Here is a 27198-nt window from a genome sequence, read left to right on the forward strand (position 1 = left end):
ATGTGAGTGAATAGCGCATTTGGTGTCTTCAGGGATAGGAACATGACAGATGTTGTCCTCATCTCTTACCACATGGGCGCACACAATTTAGTCAAAATATGCATGAAGAAGTACAGCCATATAGCATTAATGCAGCTCATAAGTCATATATTCAATGTTCACATCTGTTTGTCTTTGCAATGTGGTCACAGCAACCTGCACCTGTACTTTTTTTTGTGGGTAATTTTTGTTTGCATGATCCAGGTGTCTCTTACACGGATGCAAAATGTGCGCATTTTTAGTTTCCGTTTCTACGTTGCAACACATGGACTCCACTGAAGAGGTTTGGGTGTTGTTACTGTCATGTGTGTGTAAAATTAACCTGTGTGTAGATAAAAACTGGAATGTCAAAAAGTGCAATAGGGTCTTATCCAGATTACAAAAGAAAGAGTAACAAAGGATTTGCGCACCTGGGGGATTTGTGAGAGTCACAACCCCTTTGTTAGGTTGTAAGCAAAAACGGCTGCTGTAGATCCACCATATATTAGACAAACTTGGAGATGAAAGTGGATATAAAACCAATGCTGCAGAGGGTCCGATTAAGGGCTCATACTCACTTGCGAGAGATCGGCACTGCCGCCGGCACTCGGACCGGAGCGTGCGGCTGCATAGAAATACATGTAGCCTCACGCTCCGGTCCGAGTGGCGGCGGCAGTGCCAGGTTTTCATGCGAAAGACTCGCATCTGGTCTCCTATTGTGTAGGCGAGGGTTTTATATCCACTGTCTACAAAATTGACCTCTATTATGGCCATTGCAACTAATCATGAACAGATAAAAATTCTTTTTTATCGGTTCATCTGCAATAATACAGTCTAAAGATCTGAAGAAGAGAAATGTTTATTCATGGTACAGTCTATCCCACCAGTCTATGAATAGTATAGACTGTATCTACTATCGTCCGATTCATTACTATACCATACTTTATATAACAATATTGACATTGGGATGCTATAATAATAATAATCTTTATATACAGTAGCACTAACACATTCCGCAGCACTTTACAGTTTTGCACACTATCTATTTACCTTTTACTCCGGGTGATCCATTTTCTCCTTTTTGTCCAGGAGATCCTGGATAGCCTGGACATCCTCTGATTACGGTCAACCTGTCAGAGTCTCCAATTCCTACAATCTTCACTTCTGTAACCAAACATTAAGACTGAATAAGACAACACATGTTGGAATCACCAGTCTATGAATGTATTACCACATCCTAGATCTAACAAATTAAGTGTATTTATAAAGTGTATGACCATCTCCCCAGCGGCAGACATATCATTGGTGCAATCTGGGCTACGGCTCAGGGGCCCATTAAACACACCCAAAACAGGTGGAGTTATGCATTATGATTAGAGTTGCAGTGGGAACCCGGCTTCCTGAATCGCGCCGGCTGCATGTGTCGCGGCTGTGTCACTGTCACACCACATGCACGGAGAGCCTGTGTGTTTGGCTCTCCATACAAATGCTGTGACACAGCCACGACACATGCAGCTGCGGCAGCGATTAGCTGTTCAGCTGGCGCGATCCAGGAAGCCGGGTTCCCGCTGTAGCTTATTCGTCAAGCGCTATAGCTTGCTGAATAAGGGGGAACCAAAGATATGCACTCAACTCTAATTATGAAGAATTATTCATCTTCAAAAGGGCCTAATACTGTTCTTGCATAGGGGCCCTTTTCTATCTGTGTCCAAACTGAGCAGGAGAATAGTTGTGTGATTTTGTTAATGGCCTTCCTGTCATACTACGGTACTTATTTATTTTATTTGCTTACATCGCAGCATTAATTGCTCAGAGCTTTAGGGTCCCGTTTCACATTGCGGCGTACCAGCGATCCCGACAATGATACGACCTGGTAAGGATCGCTGGTTCATCGCTACATGGTCGCTAGTAAGCTGCCAAAGAGGTAGATCTCTTCAATGACGCAGCAATGATACAGCGATCCGTATAACGACCTCGGTTGCTACCTTGTCACATTGTCACACAGAAGCTTTTCTGACAACTCACGCCTGCATCCCTGAGTTCTGCGTCGCCAACGAGGTCGCTTGTCGGCGTCAAACACAGCGATGCATGCTGGGCAGCGGGACGCCAACGATCAAAAAATGTCCCAGGACATCCGAGCACGATCAGCGATATCCAGCGGGGGGGCGGTCGCCGCTATGTGTCACATGTAGCGAGATCGCTGGCGAGATCGCTGTTGCGTCACAAAATCTGTGACGTTTCAGCGATCTCGCTAACGATCTCGTTATATGATACAGGGCCTTTAGAGGCATCATCTATCAAAAGACTGACCATCTCTTCCAAACAGAAATCAGGTGTGTACAGGTGCTTACATAGCCATCGCCATACATGACTAACAAAAAAAGGGAGCACTCTGTAACGCTATAGCATGTTTTGTGATTTTAATGACAGTTTTAATTACAGTGGGATCTTACCGTCCCAAATAAATGTGGGTTATCAGCCCATGAGAGGACAGGATAGGTCCCCGCAACGAGAATCGCCTTATCACGGCTGCCGGGTACACATGAATTGGCCAGTTTATGCACAAAATATTCTCAGTTTTTCCTGTTTTCTAGTGCAGTAATGCAATTTGGATTTCATATAGTTCATATTTGCATGCCAAAGAGTGCTACTTTATTTTGTTAGTTAGATACATCATCATCATTTCACCCATTGGGGCTCACAATGTAAATTCCCTATCAATTTGTCTTTGGAGTGTGGGAGGAAACCGGAGAAAATGGAGGAAACCCACCCAAACATGGAGAAAACATACAAATTCCTTGCAGATGTTGCCCTTGCTGGGATTGGAAGCTAGGACCCCAGCGATGTAAGGTATCAGTGCTAACCACTGAGCCACTGTGCTGCACTACATCCTGATTGACATGTAACAATATGGACATGTTTCCCACTTGGAGAAACAAGTTTAAATGTTGTGTGATGTGATGTGACATGTAATGTGAATTTTGATGTGTGTTAGCTATGTCAGCAATGTTAGTAATATGTGTAGGTTGACCGTAGAAACAGTTAGAGTTAATGGTTGGGACTAGACCATGGTTGCAAGGGCTAAGTTACAAGAAAAGTGACTATTTTCTGTCAGGTAGGGAGATAGGGCCTGAGGTGCATAGGTGCAATTTGCCAATGATATGACACTGATTGGTCTCATCAGGGGAAATGCTGAAGACTTGTATCGGAGTGAGGTGAAAAGAATATGTGACTGGTGTAAAGCCAATAATCTTGTACTCAACACTAAAAAAACTGCTGAGATGGTTGTGGATTTTAGGAAAGATCAACATGAGATACTTCCAATCTACATCCATGATGAAGTGGTTCTTAGGGTCACAGAGACAAAATTCCTTGGTGTTATCATCTCTCATGATCTTAAATGGGGGAAAAACGTGGATGCTGTTATAAGAAAAGCACAACAGAGGATGTTCTTCCTGCGTCAGCTGAAAAGATATGGTTTGTCTAAGAATCTGCTGATCTTATTCTTTAATGCTGTCATCAGATCTGTGATTTGTTTCTCTCTGGTATGGGGGAGCCACTGTGCATGACAAACTCCGCTTACAAAGGACTTTCAGAACAGCAGAGAGAATTCTAGGTTCACCCCTGCCTAAAATCCAGGATCTTTATGATAAGAGTATTCGATCCCACGCATTGAAAATTTCATCCGATCCCTCTCACCCGGGACACTCCTCATTCCAACTACTCCCTTCAGGACGTCGCTTCAGAGTCCCCAAATGCAGCACCAACCGCAATGGCGGATCTTAATAGGGGCGGATGGGGCGGTCACCCCGGGCCCAAGGTTTTTTGGGGCCCAGGGGCAGGGGCGGGCTGGGCCGGGTGTCAGAGAGGCAAATGCCCTCCGGGCCACTCCCCCAGCACCTGTACAGTGCCGACCCTGCCCTGTGCTGTGACGCCGCCGGCAGCAGACAGCCGCCCGCGTCACATTCTATGAGGGGTCGGGAGGTGTGCACGGCCGTCACCTTGACGGCTGCTCAGCTCCGGCTCCCTCCGGCTGTACTTCCGGGTCAGATGTCGGGCGTGCGCGATGACATCATCGTGCACGCGCCGACATGTCCCGGAGGATGCTGAAAGCAGAGGCGCTGCTGGGAAGCGAGCCGGCTGTGAGGTAAGTATGGGGAACTTTTTTTATTTTTTTTTATTTATAAAATGAATTAAATGGGGGAGGGGGTGAGTGGGGGCTGTACACAATGAAGGGGGGGTGACTGGGGCCTGTATATGATGACGGGGGGGTGACTGGGGGCTGTATATGATGAAGGGGGGTGACTGGGGGCTGTATATGATGAAGGGGGGTGACTGGGGGCTGTATATGATGAAGGGGGTGACTGGGGGCTGTATATGATGAAGGGGGGTGACTGGGGTTGTACAGGATGAAGGGGGGATGAGTGGGGGCTTCACAGGATGAAGGGGGGATGAGTGGGGGCTTCACATGATGAAGGGGGGTGAGTGGGGCTACACAGGATGAAGGGGGTTGAGTGGGGTTGTACAGGATGAAGGGGGGTGACTGGGGTTGTACAGGATGAAGGGGGGTGACTGGGGGTTGTACAGGATGAAGGGGGGTGACTGGGGTTGTACAGGATGAAGGGGGGATGAGTGGGGGCTTCACATGATGAAGGGCGGTTAGTGGGGCTGCACATGATGAAGGGGGGTGAGTGGGGCTGCATATGATGAAGGGGGGGTGAGTGGGGATGAACATGATGAAGTGGGGGATAAGGGGGACTGCACATGATGAATTAAGGGGTAAGTGGGACTGCACATGAAGTTGGGGGGTAAGGGGGACTGCACATGATGAATTGGGGGTAAGGGGGACTGCACATGATGAATTGGGGGTAAGGGGCACTGCACATGAAGTGGGGGTTAGGGGGACTGCACATGATGTGGGGGTAAAATTAACTGCACATGATGATGGGGGAGTGGGGCTGCACATGAAGTTGGGGGGGAAGGGGACTGCACATGATGAAATGGAAGGGGGGAAAAGGGGCTGCAAATGATGAAGCGGCACTGCAGATGAAGTGAGTGGGTGATAGGGGACTGCAATGGATGAAGTAAGGGGACTTCAAATTAAAGTGGGGACATTAAAGTAGATCCCCTATGGCCAGGATCACGTTGGGCGATTTTGTGCGTATTGGCCGTAGGCCTACAGCTTATGTGCAACATCTTTTTAGGCCATGTCCACACGTGGTGGAATGGTGGCGGGTTTTCCGTATGGACCCGCAGCAAACCAAGTGCTGCGGTCCATACGGCTGTCAATTCCCGCACGGGGACCGCAGCGCTCAGGTGGGAAGGGGGGTACAGGGGCCCAGGTTTTATGAACAGCCCCGAGCCCATAGTCCACTTAATCCGCCACTGACCAACCGCCATATAAACAGCTTCTATCCACTCTCTGTTCAACAATTAAATCGTCATGTGTAGACTATATACTGTATCTGTCTTGTTAGATGTTACTTGTTGTATCTGTTGTTATATATTATGTTGCCTCTTTGCCACAAAGAATTCCTTGTATATATGTAATATGTACTTGGCGATAATAAATTTGATTGATTGATTGATTGAATGGAGTGAAAGGTCTAAGCTGAGCAGTGCCGCATTCTGGGGTGACCCTAGGTTAGAGGAGATCAAAGAGCAGGGATAGCGAGATCTAGATTACAAGTGACTAAGAGACAGTGGCCTTCCGGAAACGGGTCATAGGAGAGGAGGCCTAGCCACATGACTCTGAGGTTATAACGCTGAAAGGAAAAAGGTCTAAACAGGACCCAGTATGAGGGACTAGTAAAGTGTCCCGAGTGGGAGTTCCAGGACTCCAGCAATGGAAATATGTGGCGCCCCTGAGGGTTCAGTCGCCACAGAGGTACTGCACCTCAACCAGAGGTGTGGTACCCCATTCTCAGGTAAGGAAGGGGCACCATCCAGGACTCTAGCACCTAAACCAACACAACACTACAGTAGCAGGGCATCCTGTCATCACTGTCTGGGTAGTAAAGGGTGTTGGGAGGTGGGTGGAGTTTAGAGAGCAGGAAGCAGGACAGTGTAGAGAGCTCAGAGTGAGAAAGTGTGGAAGGAAAGGGAGCAGATGTGCTGACCAGCAGCTCCCTGGGAGACTTAGAGAGAGAGATGGAAAGAAGCTCTTGGAGAGCAGAAGGGGCCTTAGGGGCATGGGAAGTGTGGATGCCACCCATGGGGCCTGATCCAGTATTGGAGAGGCCAGGTTGCACGGGGTACCGACCCCCTAGCCTAGTGGAGAAATCATCAGACTCAACAAGCAAGCCGGAGGCAGAAGCACCTGTAGGTACCTCAGCCACAAGCCACAGTTATCTTCTCCGGAAAGACAGCCATAAAGGAGCAAGGGAACGCAAAGAGGACTTTACCCACAGTCCTGGGTCACTGACTGTGAGGTTTTGGGCAGGAGAGGCGGTAAGCCAACGCAGTGAGACAGCCGGGAGAGGCAGATAAAGGAGTCCTGGAAAGGTGTATCCTGATCGACGTGGGAGTTTGCTGGACCCCTCACCTGGAGGACGCAGCGCCAACCGGGCACCCGGGTACATAAAAACAATGAGCAAACCTTTGGAACTGCACCCAGCTGTGTCCTCTAATTATTCCTGCATCATCTACCCAACTCTGCTACATCTATCATTATCAAATACAACATCTTTTCTATCACAACTGCCCTGGGACAAAGCTCTGCCTGTGGAGAGATGTACCAACTCAGCTGCATTACCACCAGTCCCAGAGGATATGCCCTGCAGCACTGGTCACCTCTGACCAGAAACCACAGGTGGCGTCACGACCACTTTATTTCAAATTTTATAAACTTGATTATCCTTTGTAAATATCCCTTTAATTGGACCCCCAGGGCTACGGACCGGGTCACCGCTGCCGTGACATCCCCTTTAAGAACTGACCAGCCCGGTACCGAGTACCCCACGGCCCTAGCGGGTAATCCAAATAGGATGCAAAATCGCAGAACAAGTAAAGGACTCTTGTTAATCAGGACTGTAGTGTTAAAGTTGGGTTGTGGTGAAAAAGGGAGAAACAGAGATAGAGATAGCCCTGGAGTAAGCTACCGAGTAAGAAAACTGTTTAAAATGCTTTCAACTATAAATGGATTGTTGATACGGTTTTGTACACGCTATCCCTTGTATATAACCCTTGCCAAGTTACCATTCCGTTAAGAGATTATTTTTGATTGGTGGTCTCCCTAATTGAACTGTAAAACAGCTGGTCGTGGAAAACCAGCAACATCGGTTACATGCGACCTGCACGGGTGTAAAGGGCCCTCACAGCACAAGTCCACACATCCAACCAGGTCCCCTACTGTCATGTAATTGTGCCAGGCTAACACAGACGAGTGCCTCGCTCACGGCTACTGCCCTGCACCACGTTACAGACACACTAACACACAACACTGCACAAGAAAGAGCACCAAGCGATCGGTGGGAAGGATACGGTGGGCCTTATCCAGCGTCGGACTGGAGCACCTTGGGCCCACCAGAGAAAATCATTCTTGGGGCTCACTGTGTAGCTACATAGAAATAAATACAAGACCACCAATTGTGTGGTAAAACATGCTAATATCAGGGTATAATATAAGGTAGTACACGTCTTAATTATGTAGCAGAGATTGGGGTAGCCCCCTCATAGAATATAACGTAACCCCCTCATAGAATATAATGTAGCTCCCTTATGAATATCAAGTTGCTCCCTCATAGAATATAATTTAGCCCCCTCATAGAATATATAGTAGCCCCCCTCACAGAATATAATGCAACCTCCTCATAGAATATAATACAGCCACCCTCATAGGGTATAATGCAGAACCCCACAAAATATAATGCAACCCCCTCATAAGGTATAATGCAGCCCCTCCATAGAATATAATATAGCACCCTCATAGGGTATAATGCAGCCCCCTCATATAGTATAATGCAGCCCCTCCACAGAATATAATGTAGCCCCCTCAGAGTATAATGCAACCCCCTCATAAGGTACAGTATAATGCAGCCCCCCATAGAATATACTGTAGCCCCCTTATAGGGCATAATGCAGCCTCCCTCATATAGTATGAGGTAGCCCCCCAGAATATAATGTAGCCCCCTGAGAGAATAATGCAGCCCCCGCACAGAATATAATGCAGCCACCCCCACAGAATATAATGTAGCCCCCTCATAAAGCATTATGCAACCCCCTCATAGGGTATAATGCAGCCCCCTGTCCTCATCACCACCTCCATCAATGCCTTCTCACCCACCACCACTATCATTGCCCTTTCCACCAACTCCATCATTGCCCACTCCACCACCTCCATCATTGCCTCCTCCCCACCACCATTGTCCTTTCCACCACTACCATCATTGTCCTTTCCACCACAACCATCATTGCTTTCTCCCCCCACCACCACCATCATTGCCCATTCCAACACCTCCATCATTGCCTCCCCCACCACCACCATCATTGTCCTTTCCCCCACAACCATCATTGCCTTCTCCCCATCACCCCATCATTGCCCATTCCACCACCTCCATCATTGCTTCCTCCCCCACCACCCCATCATCCTTTCCACCACCACCAACATTGCCTCTCTCCATCACCCACATCATTGCCAATCTCCAATACACACACAGCACCATTCTCACACCCACAGCACCACACCCACAGCACTGCACCACTCTCTAACTCTCACACACATACACACACAAAGCACCGCACCACATGCACACACATGCAGGCAGACAGACACACAGCACCACTCACCTCTCCGCACGTTCCCCACAGCCGCAGCACATCCCGGCAGCATCTTCATCGCCGGCAGCTTTCTCTCTGAAACAGCCGCGCTGAATGATGACATCATCCAGCTGCGCTGTGTCAGACAGGAAACGCTGGGCAGGAAGCAGGACGGCATCGGATCCCTGCAGCTCCGCTCCGCTGCTAAGCTGCAGGGATCGCTCCCTGCCCGCTGATTGCCTTCAGGGTTAGCCGCCCTGCAGGGGCCCACCTCCGGGGCCCCAATGCAGCAGCCCCGGCTTTACATGCGAGCAGTGTTAGCCTCAGCCTGCGGTTAACACTGCCCGCTATTAAAGTGAAATGGCATTCACTCATGTCCATGCCCATGGAGGCGTGGTGAAGCGTGAATATTAATTTCTCTTTAGCAGCAGGGAAAGGCTCCCATCTCCAGCTGCTGCTCCGCTGGCACTGGACTCAGGGGACCCATAGCAGCTGGGTGTACCGCTATTAGCGACACATCACTGGCTGGGGGCCCTGGAGCAGTGGGGGGCCCTAGGCAGCTGCTGGCCAGTATGCCATCAGGTGTCAGTGCCTGGGCCCACCGGAGAATCCCCCCGGTTCTCTGGAGGGCCAGTCCGACCCTGGCCTTATCCATTTGTTAAAAAAACTCAGATTGCCTGCTTTGAGACCGTTCTCATGATTGAGTCCTGATAGGCATCATCATATACAACCACACTAGAGATGCTGGGGATCATTTTTGTGACCCACCTTGCACTATCCATATTGCAAAAAGTAGAAGACCAGTATTGGTCACAAATACTTTTTTTTCAATGGTTTTTATTGAATTTTTAATAATATAACAAATAAACATATTTAAAGAGCTAAAAGATACAGACAAAAGAAGGGTCGGAAAAGGTTTAAGGTAAATAGGGAGAAAGGAAGGCATACTTTAATAGGCAATATGGGAAATTGGTAAAAGGAATAGAGACGTTGAAAAGTGAGTTTTTCTAGCAGAAACCCTCTTTAGGAAACACTTTTTGGGGAGTTTTTGCAGGAGTTTTTCTTTTCCTGATGTAGTTTTTATATTTTTTTTCCTGAAATGTTTTTTTTTTTTTTTTTTTTAAGCGTCAATAGTCTAACAAAGCTGTTTAAATATAACAATGTTTTATAGATGTCAAATTAATTTGTCAATTAAGATGAAAATAGTTTTAATCAAACTGCAATTTGTGCGTAGTTAATATATAACTGGACAAACTCATTGCTCCTATTTTCTCAGTGTCAGTAATGCTCCTTTTACCTCCATGTTTTCCCCCTGATTCCCCTACCCCGTTTTTTTTTTAAATATTGTATATGCATTTTGTTACCCCCTGACATTGTAATATTCGATAAAGTATATAAAGCCGACTCTATTGTATCTTCTGTGCTTTGTTTTTGCTGTGTGCTATGTTTTAGGATTGAGGTTACACCTTTACATTTCCGTAACTTTCTCCTGCATGCATACACTTTGTCATGTTAATAATCAATTGTGTACCTTCAAAATTTACAATTTCACAAGATTGTTTTGGGTTTTTTTGTGTCGTTCTTTAAACATTTTTAAGTATATATCCTCCTTTATTTCCTCTGTCGTTTATGTAATATCCTTCTTATTGTATTCAAAGTTTTCTTACTCATATTTTAAGATTAGCTTCAATAACCGGAAAGAACATTCTGTCAAAATGTCATTCCATTGTGTTGGAATGACAATAGATGTTTTATGTAGAAAATGGTAAAGTCATGCACTTAGGCAGAGGAAATAAAATCTATAATTATATACTAAATGGTAAACCTGTCACTGAAAAAGACCCGGGTGTCTGAGTGGACATCAAATTCAACATTAGTGACCAATGTCAGGCAGCTTCTGCCAAGGCTAATAAAATAATGGGATGCTTTAAAAGAGTCAGATATGTTCATGTAGAGAACTAGTGTTTGGCCTCTATACAATATACTAGTGTAGTGGGGTCACACTTAGATACTGTGCACAATATGGGGATTCAGTGTATAAGGAGGACAGAGCTGAACTAGAGCTGGTGCAGAGAAGAGCGACCAAGGTTATTAAGGGAATGGGTGACATGCAGAAGACGGGTTAATAAACTTGGGGTTGTTCAGTTTGGAAAAATGAAAGCTTAGGGGCGATCTTATTACAATGTACAAATAAATGAATGGACAGTAAAGAAATCTTTTTAATGATCTTTTACACCTAGACAGGGTCAGACTGGCCCACTGGAGAATTCCACGGGTCCTCGACGGGCCCCCAAGCAAGATTTAGAGGGGGTCTGTTGTTTTCAACGTGCGTCTGTGGAACTGTACTGTGGTGCAGACAGTCTGAACCACATCAGTTAATCTGGCCCCCGGCAGCTGACATCAGTGCGCCCGTCGCAAGCACTGCATGATATTGACGTCAGCGGCGTATGACATCACCGTCATGCGCTGCCTGCGACAGGTGCATTGAAGTCAGCCGCCGACCTCTGATAGGTCGAAGGCCATTTCAACACGACCACGCTGAACCTGTGGATGCGGCATGATGCAGGTCCAGGACAAGGGGAATATATATATACTAGATGGAGGCCCGATGCTAACGCATCGGGAGGGCGGTAATGTCACGATTGGGGCAGGCTTTGCAGAGTTGAGAATCTCTCCCCCCCCATGTGCTCCCCAACCTATTCACTCTCTCTTTCCCCATGTGCTAACTTCTCCCGTCTGTGCTCTCTTCTTTGACCTGTCTACCCCATGTGCTATCCCCCTTGTCTGCTGTCTCTCTCCTTCCTGTGTTCTCCCCTCATGTGCTGTCCCGTTTGAGCTGTCTCCCCCCTGTGCTCTGTCTCTCTCACCCTTGTGTCTGAGCGTGTACATGTAGGTACGTGAGCCGACTGGGGGGTGGGGGGGTGGTCCTCTTACGGGGAAACAGACTCGAGACGGAGACAGAGTTGTGTCCAACAGGTCCGTGTTTATTGGCCGTCCTCCTGACGACCACAGCAATACACCGCAGCAGCTTCACACTTCTCCGTACACAGGCCCGGGTACCTTCACTTTCCTTCCCTTTAGTGGTGGCGTCCCTCGCGGATCTTTCACTGTGGCTGCCCTAGCCCTATCTACCACAGCGCTTCACCAGTCCAAGCACGTAGTCCGTCTGGTACTCCCGGGGCCTTGTCTGTCCTGCGGCTCTTCTCGTAGGGGCCACCCCCCCTGTCCGTCTCAGCTTTCAGTCCTCCTTGGAGCTTCCTCACTGTCTCTCTCCTTCCTGGGGTCTTCTTTCCTCCTTAGCTCCTCTCTCCGGACTGTAGTGATGTGTCGTTCACGAACGATCCGACACAAAGAGCCGGCTCCCTGCTGTGAATGATGGGAGCCGGCACCCCAGTGAGAGCAACTAAAATCCCTGAATGGCTCTCACTGGGTGTAAAATCCCGGTGTTCGGCATACGTAACTCCGCCCACCTGAACAAAACTCCACCTATTCAGCAATTTAATTGGTCCTTAGAAAGTGGGCGGGGTTTATGCGGTAGGTGGGCAGGGTTTCGAACGCCTGACACATATGTAATAGGGATCTATTTAGGATCCAAAAAGAGCTGGCTCTTTTTGGAGAGCTGACCCATGAGAGCCAGATCACCAAAAAGAGCCGGACTGCCCATCACTACTGGACTGACCGCTTCTGGAACTCTCTAGCTCCCTTTTATCCCCTCTCTCACTGGGAATTCCCCTCTAGAGTTCCTGTAACCATGCCCCCCATGACTGTGCAATTTCCTAAGCCCTAAGCTGTTGTTCAGTCCTTTGCTCACAACTCTCTACTCCCATCTTTTGGCCAAACTTCAGTACTACACCTTCCTTCATTTCTGCTGTCCTTGGTTTCCCCCTAGTGGCCAAACTCTGTACTCCAACATCCTTCTCCTTTTTCTAGCTATCTCCCACCTTCACCTACAGCAGTCCCTGTCCAGCATCCTGTACATTAACCCTTCCACTGCAAACAGGTCCGTACGTCAGTCCACTACCCCTACATACAGAACATACCACAGCTCCTGGGCAGGGGAGATAGCAAAAGACAAAACTGACATTACAGCAGGAGATCGCAGAGGATATATTTTGTGAGGTAAAATATTTAAACAGTCAGTGAAATATTTTACCTCACAAAATGAATCCTCTGTGATCCCCTGCTGTAATGTCAGTATTGTCTTTTGCTTCCTCCCCTGTCCAGGAGATGTGGTATTTTAAAATGAACTTTCGTCCATGGGAAAACCCCTTTAACGTGACCGGCTTCCTCTGCCTGTAGACACTTTGCGCATCTGCCGCCGGGATCAGACGAATGATTCACTGCACCTGTGCAGAATTCGCGCAGGTGCAGTGTGACAGTGTTCCGCTGGTGGTACCGCTCAAGAGGCTGTGTAAGTGAGTCTGAGTGAGTGTGAGAGCGTGAGTGTGTGAGGGTGAGTGTGATGGTACAGCGTATAGAGTGTGTGTGTGTGGTGCGACCGTGTTCCACTGGTGATACCGCGTAATAGGTTGGTACCAGCAGCAGTTTCCATATTGAGACACTCATCATTTGGTTGTGCCAATATGGCGGTCGGTGAACTTCCTCCGCTTGGAATTCTGGGATACGGTGATATCTGAACAGAACAGGAAATGAAAACATTACAAGGCAATTATATAAATAGATGGGGCTCAGGACAAGGGACATATTGGGCCCAGGACAAGGGGCATATGAGACAAAGGACAAGTGGCATATGAGGCCCAGGACAAGGGAAAGACAAGAGGAAAATATATGGGGCCCAGAACAAGGGGCATATGGGGCTCAGGATAAAGGACATAGTGGGCCCGGGACAAGGGGCATATGAGGCCCAGGACAAGGGACGTAGGGGGCACAGGACAAGGGACATAGGGGCCCATTATGGGGGAATATAATGTCCCTGGATGGTGCACATAGGGGCCAGGATGGGGAACATAGAGGATCAAGAGGATGGGGTACACTATTAAAGAGGCCAGGTCGAGGGGCTTTATTACTGTACGGAGGCCAAAATGAGGAACATACATTAGTTTATGGTGACAAGTGAGGAACATAATTACTGTAGGGGCCAATTAGGGGACATTATTACTGCTGTAATTTAATTTACTTTTGAAGATACTGTTTTCCATGGAGGGATCAAAAGGGAGGTCCTGTACTCTGCAGGGCGGCACTATGTTGCTTTTTTTCTTCATCTGCCTTAGTGTATAAATCAGGGAATGCTCCAGAAGCGATCAGCTATTCATGACTGTGTCATTTTTTTGCAGACGAGTCCCATCTTGAAGAAGTGATTGTGGTCTGTGCCAGATGAAGAAGAAAAGCTAATAAGACTTCACCTAGAGACATCACTGGTAAGTCAGTGTGTTAACTGTACACTTACACTATATACTACACACAGAGCTCTTGTGAATGTCACTGGTAATCACTGTATAACCTGTACACTGACACTATATACAGAGCTACTGTGTATAATGTCACCTGTGATCACTGTATTACCTGTACACTGACAATATATACAGAGCATCTGTGTATAATGTCACTGGTGATCACTGTGTTACCTGTACACTGACACTATATGCAGAGCTCTTGTGTATAATGTCACTGGTAATCACTGTATTAACTGTACTCTGACACTATATAAATAGCGCCTGTGTATAATGTCACTGGTGATCACTGTATTACCTGTACAGTGATACTATATACTGAGCTCTGGTGTATAATGTCACGGGTCATCACTGTATTACCTGTACACTGACACTATATACAGAGCTCCTGTGTATAATGTCGCTGGTGATCACTGTATTACCTGTACACTGACACGATATACAGAGCTCCTGTGTATAATGTCACTGGTGATCACTATATTACCTGTACACTGACACGATATACAGCGCTCCTGTGTATAATGTCACTGGTGATCACAGTAATACTGACCTGTGCCTGTGGCACAGCTATGGGAAGTAAAATAACTCCACAATATGCAAATCTTTTCATGGCCAAGCTTGAAAGCGACTTTTTGTCCGTCCTCATGTGCCATAAGGCCTCTGGCCTACTACCGTTACATTGATGATATTTTAATCATCTGGATGGAGTCTGAGTAACAGCTAAAGACGTTCCATGAACAGTTCAATCAATTTCGTCCCACCATCAACTTAACACTCAACTACTACAGCACTGAAATTAACTTTTTAGACACCATCATTAAGCTAAAGAACAATGAAATAGAGATATCCCCGTATCAGAAGTCAATCGACTGTCCAACATACCTTAAATGGGACAGTTTCCATCCAAAGCACATAAAAAACTCTATTGTCTACAGCCAAGCCATCAGATACAATCTTATATGTTCCAACCCCATTGATAGAGACAAACACCCTGATCGCCTCAGAAAGACCTTTTTGAATCAGGGCTACTATCCAAGAACAATTGAAATCCAAATTACAAGAGCTACTAGAACATCAAGGAATCACCTGCTGCATTACAAAGCTAAAGAAGAAAATAACCGGGTGCCTCTAGTGGTCACCTACAATCTCCAAATCTGGAGTTGCTAAGGGGAGCTGCATGGAAATTACAACCTTTACTACAAAAATATGCCCTATTACAATCCATATTTCCAGACCCCCACTGCTGTGTTTTAGGCAGCTCCCAAATTTAAGACACCTCATTGTCAGAAGCTCCCTATCCTCCCCAACATCTGCAGGAACCTTTCCTTGCAACCAGAAAAAAATGTAAATCCTGTCCATTTATAATGACCACAGACAAGATAAAGATCCCCAACTCACATCAGAACTACAAGATCCCAGGTACTTTCAGCTGCATCACATCTAATGTGGTGTACCTAATTATTTGTACTAAATGTCCAACTGGGGGTCTGTATGTGGGGGAGACCGGACAAAAAAATGAAAACAAGGATGAATTCTCATCACCTCACAATAAGAGAAAAAAGAATGGATCTACCTGTGGCAAAATTTTTTTGCATGCCCAGTAATAGCATGATGGACATTAAATTACTTGTATTAAAAGGTAACTTCAAGTTTCAGAGAGACAGGAGGGTCTGGGAGTATAATTTTATGACAACCTTTGATACAGTAAAAATATATATCTTTGTACCGTGTTAGCTAGCAGATAGAAAAATATTCAGAATTGAGAGTCCTAAGTGGTTGATACCATCTTTTCAGTTAGCCATTAAAAGGTATCAGCCACTGAGGACTCTCAATTCTGAATATTTTTCTGATGACCTTTGACACACTCAGTGCAGGAATGAATGTGTCTCATGGATTTATGTCCTTTTACATCAATTAAGGAATTTGCTCTTCAGACCTTCTGGGGTCATCACACAACACAGAACCAGACCCCAATCAGAGGACAATAAAACTTTCACACTCCTTATTTATGAACTGCTCCAATATTTATGTTTATCCCTCTCCCATAATGACAATTCTGCTTCACGTCACTTGTCTTATCTATTGCTGTGCTGTTTTGTGCATAAATGTGTGATTCTTCAGATGTTGTATTAGTCTTTGCCTGATGAGGAGACCTGAATAGTCTCGAAAGCGTGAAATTTGTACCCAACTTTTCAGTTAGCCATTAAAAGGTATCAACCACTGAGGACTCTCAATTCTAAATATTTTTCTTCACTGTATTACCTGTACACTGACATTAGATACAGAACCACTGTGTATAATGTCACGGGTAATCACAGTATTACCTGTACACAAACTATGTACAGAGCTCCTGTGTATAGTGTCACTGGTGGACACTGTATTACCTGTACACTGACACTATACACAGAGCTCCAGTGTATAATGTCAGTTGTGATCACTGTATTATCTGTATACTATATACAGAGTTCCTGTGTATAATATAACTGGTGGTAATAAGTGTTGTTCATATTGCGGTTTTTATTAATGATCAGCATAGTAATATTCGGTTACTATGTCGTAATATGTGGTCTTGTCATGGTGTGGCGATATTTATCCCTGTATGTGGTATTATTTGGTCCCTATGTGGTCTGGTCACGGTGTGGCAGTGTTTGTCCCTTGTATGTGGTATTATTCAGTCACTATGTGGTGGCAATATGTGGTCTGGTCACAGTGTGGTGGTATTTCTCTCTTGTATGTGGTATAATTGGTATTGGCATAGTGGATTGTGTTGTGTATGGCAGTCTTTTGTTCTCTCTGATATTAATTAGGAGAAGATCCTTTATTTCCATTAGTGGTTAAATACTTGGGACAAAATGCACTTGCAGTAATCACCTTTTCACAGAAGTGATAAGTTATTGATTGGTGGGGGTCCAAATGTTGGGACCTGCACCGATCAGCAGAATTTAGAGTTTATATCCCCACTAGACTGGAGCGGTATGTGCGACTCGACCACTGATTGATTAATTTCCTCAGTGGCTACAAGCACTGAGCTTGTTCTTTTCTGGAAGCCCCAAAGAGAATAAATGGAGCTGCGATGAGACATCCCACCTGCCGCTGCATTTAAAATGGGGATAACAGCTAACAGGTATATAGCTGTAAGGAAGACACTCAGCATTGGACCTGGTAGAGATGAGTAAGGCTCAGGTTGTTGTTTTTTTTGTTTAAACAAAACCTTTTTAATGATGTGGTTATTGAAATACGTTCATGAATTTATACTATTTTGTAAGATGAATATCATAGTTTTAAAAATATGGAATTAAAAAAGAAATAGTGACAAAATGCTTGAATTTCTCTGTTCATTACATTACAGTGGCATGTAAAACTTTGGGCACCACTGGTCAAAATGATTGTTATTGTGAACATTTAAACAAGCTGAAGATGAAATGATCTCTAAAGTTAAAGATGACACATTTCCTTTGTATTTTAGGCAAAAAAATATATATTTTCATATTTCACATTTTAAAATTACAAAAAGGAAAAGGAGCTGCATACAAAAGATTGGGCACCCTTAGGCTTGTGTTCTCAGATAACTTTGACCAAAGTTTCAGACCTTAATTAGCCTGTTAGGGTTATGGTGTATTCACTATCATAGTTAGGAAAGACCAGGTGAGGCAAATTTCCCAGCTTTATATTAACCCAGCCTCCTATGACTTGGTGCCAACAAACAACAGCCATGGGGTCTTGTCATGGTCACGCGTGGCTGGACACAGCGCCTCCAGCAGGGCGGATTTAGATGACACGCATGACCCTGGATACACCGCCTCCAGTTGTGCGAATTTAAATAATAAAACGTGCAGCTGGATACGCCGCCTCCAACAGGCGAATTTCGGAAGTACACGTATATCTGGAAACCCCGCCTCTAGTAAGGCGAATTTAAACAATAAAAGGGAAAACCTGGGTAATAATAACAATGGTGGCCCTGCGATAGGGAACGGGGAAGTGGAGACCTTCTGCCTCGTCACAACCGGAGAGCTACATAAGCCTAAAGCAGGAAAAGAGGAAAACTAACTGCACCAGAGCAGACCCCAAAGGAAAGACAGCCCCCCACATGTATTGACGGTGAAACAAGATGAAATTACAAACAAAGGCAGGAAAATAGGCTGAGCAAACGATGGGGCCCGGCTAACTAAACAGGACAGGAAAGGAAAGACACTGTCTGCAATCTGCCAAAAAAAAACTACAAAAATGTTGTCCAACACTTCTGATAACAAAATTAACCCTGAAGTCAATAGACTTCTACACCTATATCAGCATTCTGAAATATTCTGAGACAGAGCAAAAAGAGGCCAATCCAATATGGGATAAAAAGCAGCTTGGCAAATACTGATACATAGGAGTGGAAATTCAGCATAGCCCCAGCAGGGGCAGGCTGACCACACAAGAAACTCAACTGACCAACAATCGCAAGTGTGAACAATAGCAAAAACAAACTTAACTTGAGAAGACTGGAAGAGAGCTGAAGTCCAGGACCTGAGAAGCAGACTGAATCACCAGCACCAGAATAGGGCGTCGGCTGTCTTATATCCAGTCTGATACTCCAGAGATCCAATCGTTATCTTCCTCATCAGGTGGCAGATCACTACCACTTAAACCAACCTCACTACCTACTGTCACCACCAGAGGGAGAACGGAAGGGGAACTCTCAACTGGTGGAGCCGAAAATTAGTTCATAACACTACCCCCCCCTTGAGGAGGGGTCACGAAACCCTCATTCATGCCAACAGGCTGATCAGGATGGGTCCAGTGAAAAGCACGAACCAATTTATTGGCATGAATATCAGAGGCAGAGACCGAAGAATTATCCTCCTGGCCATAACCCTTCCATTTGACCAAATACTGGAGTCTCCGTCTAACCAAACGAGAATCCAATATTTTCTCTACCTCATATTCCACATTGCCTTTAACCAATACAGGATCAGGAGGTGCCACCACAGGAACTACTGGCTCAACAAACCTCTTCAACAGTGACTTGTGAAATACGTTATGGATTTTGAACGTAACTGGAAGAGCCAATCGAAAAGAAACAGGATTAAGAATCTCCAAAATCTTATAAGGTCCAATAAATCTTGGCTTAAATTTTAGAGATGCAACCTTCATAGGAATATACTTAGACGACAACCAAACCATATCACCCACTTTAAACCAAGGACCAATGGTCCTACGCCGGTTGGAAAAATGCTGGGCCTTTTCCTGAGAGAGTGACAACTTATCCACCACTTGGTCCCATATCTGCTGCATTCTCACAACTACAGTGTCCACACCTGGGCAGGACGAAGATTCCACTTGCCCTGAAGAGAATCGAGGATGAAACCCAAAATTACAGAAAAAGTGTGACATCAGAGTGGCAGAACTAGCTCTATTGTTCAGTGCAAATTCAGCCAAGGGCAAAAATGAGACACAATCATCTTGATCAGCAGATATAAAACATCTTAAATAAGACTCCAGGGTCTGGTTTGTTCTCTCAGTCTGCCCATTGGTCTGGAGATGAAACGCGGAGGAGAAGGATAACTGAATTCCTAGATTGGAACAAAAGGCTTTCCAGAATCTGGAAACAAACTGGACCCCTCTATCGGACACAATGTTCTCAGGAATCCCGTGTAACCGAACCACCTGTTGTAAAAGATGGCAACTTTGGGAGTGGTACAAGATGGACCATCTTCGAAAATCTATCACAAATCACCCAGATAACAGTCATTCTCTGAGGGACAGGAAGATCAGAAATAAAATCCATTGAGATATGGGTCCTTGGCCTCTTGGGTACCGGCAGGGGCATCAGCAACCCACTAGAACGAGAACAGGGTTTAGACCGAGAACAAGTCCCACAGGACTGTACAAAATTCCTGACATCACGAGATAAGGCAGGCCACCAAAACGACCGACTCACCAAATCTCTGGTACCAAAAATACCCGGATGACCAGCAAATGCGGAGCAATGGACTTCAGACATCACTCTCTTTCTCCACTGGTCAGGAACATACAATCTTCCCATAGGGCAACGCTCAGGTTTATCCTCCTGAAATTCCTCCAGGGCGCATCTCAAATCGGGCGAAATGGCAGAAAGAACTATCCCCTCACCTAGGATAGTAGTAGGCTCGTCACATTAAGAGAATCAGCAAAGAAACTCCTAGAAAGGGCGTCTGCCTTAACATTCTTAGTGCTCGGAAGAAAAGAGACCACAAAATTAAAACGCGTGAAAAACAAGGCCCATCTAGCCTGTCTAGGATTCAAGCGTTTGGCCGACTCCAGATAAATCAGATTCTTGTGATCAGTGAGGACCACAAATTGATGTCTACCTCCCTCCAACCAATGTCTCCACTCTCCACTCCTCAAATGCCCATTTCATGGCCAACAATTCCCGATTCTCCACGTCATAGTTGCGTTCAGATGGGGAAAACTTTCGAGAAAAGAAGGCACAGGGATTCATCTTAGAAGTCACAGGGTCTTTTTGGGACAAAACAGCTCCTGCACCAATCTCAGAAGCGTCCACCTCCACTTGAAATGGAAGTGAGACATCAGGTTGCCGTAAAACTGGAGCTGAAGTAAATCTCCGCTTAAGCTCCTGAAATGCTGAGACAGCTTCAGGAGAACAATTCAACACATCAGCTCCCTTCTTGGTCAGATCAGTCAGTGGTTTGACAATACTAGAAAAATTACCTATAAATTTACGATAGACATTAGAAAAACCCAAAAACTTCAGGAGAGCCTTCAAAGAAGTAGGCTGAACCCAATCATAAATGGCCTGTACCTTGGCCGGGTCCATTTCAATAGTCGATGGAGACAAGATAAATCCCAAAAATGAAATCCTCTGTACACCAAAGAGGCACTTCGATCCCTTAACAAACAGGGAATTCTCCCTCAAAATCCGGAACACAGTCCGGACATGTTCCACATGGGAATCCCAATCACTAGAAAAGACCAAAATATCATCCAGATAGATGATCAAAAACTTATCCAAAAAGTCTCGGAAAATATCATTCATAAAGGACTGGAAGACAGAAGGAGCATTAGAGAGCCCAAAAGGCATCACCAGGTACTCAAAATGTCCCTCCGGAGTATTAAACGCCGTCTTCCATTCATCCCCGTGCTTGATGCGAATAAGATTATACGCCCCCCTGAGGTCAAGCTTAGTAAACCAGCAGGCACTCTTAACTCTGGAGAATAAATCAGACATCAGAGGTAACGGGTACTGATATTTAAACGTCATCTTGTTAAGGGAACGATAATCAATACACGGTCTTAATGAACCGTCTTTCTTGGCCATAAAAAAAAAACAGCGCCTAAAGGTGACGAGGATGGTCTAATATGACCCTTCTCCAACGACTCCTTAATATAGGATCGCATAGCATCATGTTCGGGTACAGATAAGTTGAAAAGCCAACCCTTGGGAAATTTACACCCAGGCATCAACTCAATTGCACAGTCATAACTCCTATGAGGAGGCAAAGACGCAGACTTACTCTCACTAAAAACATCAGAGAAATCAGCCAGATAATCAGGAATATCAGGAGACTGAGGAGAGGTGGAGAAAACAGGAGCGTCCCTAAGAACACACTGACAACCCCAACTCACCACAGACACAGATTTCCAATCCAATACTGGGTTATGAGTTTGCAACCAGGGGAACCCCAGAACAATAGTATCATGCAAACTACGCAGCACCAAAAATTTACAATATTCTTGGTGGTCTGGGGCAACGTGCATTATCACCTGGGTCCAAAACTGAGGTTTATTCTCCGCCAAAGGAGTGGCATCAATACCCCTCAAAGGAATAGGCATCTGCAGAGGCGTCATGGACAAACCACAACGTTTAGCAAACTCCAAATCCATCAGATTCAGAAAATGTGGACAAGGAGCAGATCAGAGTAATTGCCAAAAGGAACTTAGGTTGTACACTGCCCACAGTAAATGTGTGTGCAAAATGTTTCTCTCGTTTAGGGCAGACAGAAATAGTATGAGAGGCGTCTCCACAGAAAACTCAGCTTATTACGCCTTCTAAACTCCCGACGTTGCGCCCTAGACAAAACCCCATCACATTGCATAGGTTCAGACATTTGTTCAAAAGGTGGCAGCGCCTCCCGTGTAGTTTTACGTTCACGTAAACGCCGATCAACTTGAATGGCTAATGACATAGAGCCATCCAGACCAGAGGGAACAGGAAATCCCACCATCATATCTTTTACGGTCTCTGACAAACCTTTCCGAAAGAGAGCTGCCAATGCACTATCATTCCATGTAGTAAGGACCGCCCACTTTCGGAATTTTTGACAGTACAACTCTGCAGGATCCTGACCCTGGTTTAATGCCAACAGGGTTCTCTCGGCTTGATCAACGGCATTAGGTTCATCATACAACAATCCCAAGGCCTGAAAAAATGCATCTACATTAGTCAGAATAGGATTTTCAGGTGTCAGAGAAAAAGCCCAATCTTGGGGATCGCAACTCAGCAAGGAGATGACAATTTTAACCTGCTGCACAGAGCTACCCGATAAGTTAGGCTTCAAAGCAAGAAATAATTTACAATTATTCTTAAAATTCAGAAATTTAGACCGATCCCCAGAAAACACATCAGGAGTAGGAATCTTGGGTTCAGCAGCATGTGACTGAATAAGGTAGGTGGAAATTCCCTATACTTCAGCAGCAAGCTGCTCCACACGATCAGACAGTTGCTTAATCTCCATGAGGAAAAAAAAATCCTCCTACTGCCCCAGAGAAAAAAAGAAAAAATACATTAAAAAAAAAATTCTGACACTTTTTTTTCTTTTCTTTAACCCCTTCCTGACATCCGACGTACTATCCCATCCACGGTACCCGGGCCCGTATGACCGTGGATGGGATAATACGTCGGGCCCTTTAATACGATACCGCGACTTAAGTCGCGGTGATCGCATTAAAATCCCGACGCCATCTCACCTTACAGAAGATGGCGTCGGCATCCCGGGCTGCGATCCTGCCCCCCCGGCATCCAGAGCGCTGTGATTGGCTGTTCAATTCTGAACAGCCAATCGCAGCGTTTCTCATTGTTTCAGCCAATCACCTTGGCTGAAACAATGATGTCCTAGGCTGGGATCGAGTACCGATGTACTCGATCCTAGAGCCGGTGCCTAGCAATGCCAGGCACCGGCAAAAAGCACCCGGATTGGCGCGATCGCCGATGCCCTGCCATTACCGGCCTGGATCGGTGCTTTATTAGCACCGATCCTAGGCTGGAGCCTGATGCAGGCCCAGCAGGGCCTGCAGGAGCTGGCTGGCGCAATCAATTAGATCAGCGATCGCGCCAACCACAGGGCACAGCTGCGGTCACCATGTGACCGCTCTGTGCCCCGCTGGTGACTTGGGCATGACCTGCCTAGTAATCGGAGCTGTGAGCTCCGATTCTAGGCAGTTGCCATGGTCACCAGGCAGATCAGGGATTGGTGGATCGATGTAATCATTCGATCCCACCAATGACAGGTCACAGCAGCGATGTGACCGCTCTGTGACCTGCCCCTGACCTGCCTCTGACCTGTCTGCAGGGGTCCTCACTCTAGCTGAGGATTCCTGCAGAGAGGTCGGACGCAGCAAGAGCTCCTGTGCTGGGTATTGTGGTGCCACAGATTGTAGCATCACAATCCCTGCAGAAAGAAGAAAAAAAAAGAAAGAAAAAAACGCCAACCGTAAGTGTTCCTGATCCCTGATCCCCTGCCCAATCTATCTTCACCCCCATCTCTCTTCATCCCCCCATCCCTCCACCCTAATCCCCCCATCCCCCTTCCCCCTATTTTTACCCCCCTCCACCCCACTTTTGCTCCACCTCCGTGCGCAGCCGCAGAGCGTTGATCGGTGACAACCCTAACTGATCCCTGCCCAATCTCTCTTCATCCACCCCAATCCCAACATCCCCCTTCCCCCTATTTTTACCCCCCTCCACCCCAATTTTGCGTCACCTCCGTGCGCAGCCGCCGAGCGTTGATCAGTGACGCAGTTCACCGATCAACACTTGTGCTCGCTTTTTTTCCTTAGCCCCCTTTGCGCCACCTCCGTACACACATCCCGCAGCTGCAAAACTTGGATAAGTGACACAATTCACTTTTTTTTTTTCCACCCCCCCCTTTGCGCCACCCCGTGCGCACATCCAGCAGCCTAGTTTTGATAAGTGACACTTATCAGCTAGGGCCTGCTGTTTTAGACTTTTTTCCACAGCTTTTTCTTTATAGAAAGTTTACACCAATCACTCCCCACCCACGTACACATACAGTTTTCCATAAAGTGTACACCCAAGCACCATATTTACACAAAAATGTCATCAAATTCATCCCAACAGCGCTATTCAATGGAGGAGGCATATGCTATACTTGCCTTCGACACTGATAGCGATTTGGATGAGGATCCAACTTTTCTTTATTTTTCGGATTCTTCATCCTCTTCTTCTTCCTCTTCCCCCTCCTCATCTTCCTCCTCGGGTCCTGCAGAACCGCCACGCAGACGCTCCAGGACAGAAGATGAGGCAGCGCCCACCATGCCCGCAGCTGACCCAGTGCTCCCTGTATGGACCTCGCCCCCCGAAAATTACGAGCCACTGATTCCTGATTTTGTGGCAGAATCAGGAATCAAGTTTGACACCACCGGCCTCACAGAAATTGACTTTTTCAAAGTCTTTTTCTCTGAGGATTTTGTTAACCTCATGGTGGAGCAAACTAATTTGTACGCTCGTCAATTTTTGGAGCAAAACCCGTGTTCAACATTATCAAACTGGTCTCCTGTAGACGTAGTTGAAATGACGCAGTTTTGGGGCCTGGTCCTCCATATGGGGATACTGAAGAAGCCAGAAATTCGGCAATATTGGAGTGTTGATATTTTATACAACACTGCAGTGTTCCGAATGGTCATGGCTCGGACGCGTTTTGAGGCCATCCACAAGTTTCTGCATTATACTGATAATGCACAGTGTCCCACACGAGATGACCCCAACTTTGAGCATCTTTTCAAAATTCGGCCGGTCATCGAACACTTCAACAAAAAGTTTGCTGAAGTGTACTTGCCCCAAAGGGACATCTGCGTGGATGAGTCCTTGGTTCACTTCAAGGGAAGGCTGCGATTCCGTCAATACCTGCCCAGTAAGAGGGCCAGGTAAGGAATCAAACTCTATAAGTTATGTGAGAGTACCTCAGGGTACATCCACAAGTTTACAGTTTACGAAGGGAAGGACACCCGGATTGAACCCCCTGAGTGTCCTCCTTTCCTGGGAGTGAGTGAGAAAATTGTGTGGGATTTGGTGCACCCACTGCTGGATAAAGGTTATCATCTCTACACTGATAACTTTTATACCAGCATCCCACTCTACAAATCCCTCTCTGAGCGACATACCGCAGCCTGTGGCACTGTCCGCAAAAATCAGAGAGGCCTCCCGAAGACGCTACTTGGGCAGATGCTCCGAAAAGGTGAGAGCAGAGCCCAATGTAGTGACCACCTGCTGGTGGTCAAGTACAAGGACAAGAGAGATGTCCATCTCTTGACCACCATACACGGTGATGGCAGTACCCTCTGCACTGTACGGAGAACCTCTACACAGGTCCGCAAACCGACATGTGTAGTGGGGTACAACAAAAACATGGGGGGTGTTGATCTCTCCGATCAACTCCTCCAACCGTACAATGCATTGAGGAAGGCCAAGGTGTGGTATAAAAAGCTGGCCGTGCACATCATCCAAATGGCAATGCTCAACGCATTCCTGCTGTCAATGTGCATGCCCCAGCGATACTTCGTACCTTGAGTTCCAGGAGGTAGTGGTTAAGGCCCTGATGTTTGGCGCTCAGGAAGGAGCGGGCCCCAGTACTTCTGGAACTGAAGGTGCTCGTATTGTCCCAGGTCAGCATTTTCCGGGGGTGGTCCCGCCAACCCAAGAAAAGGTAAGCCGCAAAAAAGGTGTCGAGTGTGTTACAAAAAAGGAATACGCAGGGACACCACTTATCAATGCGACACCTGCCCCGAAAAACCTGGCCTGTGTATGAAGGATTGCTTCAAATTGTACCACACCTCCATGCACTACTAATTTACATTAGATTAGTTGGGGGCACATCTAGATTTGTTCTTTGGGGGTCTAGTATCCAAAATGATGTCACATGTGGGGTTTTTTCCTGTTTAGGCACATCAGGGGCTTTGCAAACGGAACATGACGCCAGCAGACCATCAATGTCTGCATTCCAAAACAACACTACTTCCCTTTCGAGCCCTGACGTGTGCCTAAACAGTTTTTTCCCACATGTGGGGTACCAGAGTACCCAGGACAAATTGGACAACGACTTTTGGGGTCCAATTTCTCCTGTTACTCTTGGGAAAATTAAAAATTGGGGACTAAATGATCATTTATGTGGGAACAAAACAGGATTTTATATTTTCACGCCCGGCATTATAATCTTTAGTGAAACACTTGGGGGTTCAAAGTGCTCACCACACATCTAGATAAGTTCCTTAGGGGGTCTAGTTTCCAAAATGGGGTCACTTATGGGGGGGTTTCTACTGTTTAGGAACATCAAGGGCTCTGCAAATGGAACATGACGCCCGCAGATCATTCCATCAAAGTCTGCTTTCCAAAACGTCATTACTTCCCTTTCGAGCCCTGACGTGTGCCCAAACAGTAGTTTTCTCCCACATGTGGGGTATCAGGGTACTCAGAACAAATTGGACAACAACTTTTGGGGTCCAATTTCTCCTGTTACTCTTGGGAAAATTAAAAATTGGGGACTAAATGATCATTTATGTGGGAACAAAACAGGATTTTATATTTTCACGCCTGGGCATTATAATCTTTAGTGAAACACTTGGGGGTTCAAAGTGGTCACCACACATCTAGATAAGTTCCTTAGGGGGTCTAGTTTCCAAAATGGGGTCACTTATGGGTGGTTTCTACTGTTTAGGAACATCAAGGGCTCTGCAAATGGAACATGACGCCCGCAGACCATTCCATCAAAGTCTGCTTTCCAAAACGTCATTACTT

The 27198-nt window shown here is 46.2% G+C and overlaps 1 protein-coding gene across 1 annotated transcript in view; it reads right to left on the minus strand.

Moving 5' to 3' along the window:
- The window catches only part of LOC141101645 (ficolin-1-A-like), a 60274-nt gene that overhangs the window by 25176 nt on the left and 7900 nt on the right, over positions 1-27198 (minus strand). The window contains exon 2 of the mRNA XM_073590864.1: positions 1069-1182. Coding sequence (XP_073446965.1) covers positions 1069-1182 — 114 coding nt within the window. The remainder of the gene's footprint in view (positions 1-1068; positions 1183-27198) is intronic.

This window comes from Dendrobates tinctorius, unplaced genomic scaffold (assembly GCF_039654945.1).
Source record: "Dendrobates tinctorius isolate UK_male_01 unplaced genomic scaffold, ASM3965494v1 ptg000120l, whole genome shotgun sequence".
Lineage (NCBI taxonomy): Eukaryota > Metazoa > Chordata > Amphibia > Anura > Dendrobatidae > Dendrobates > Dendrobates tinctorius.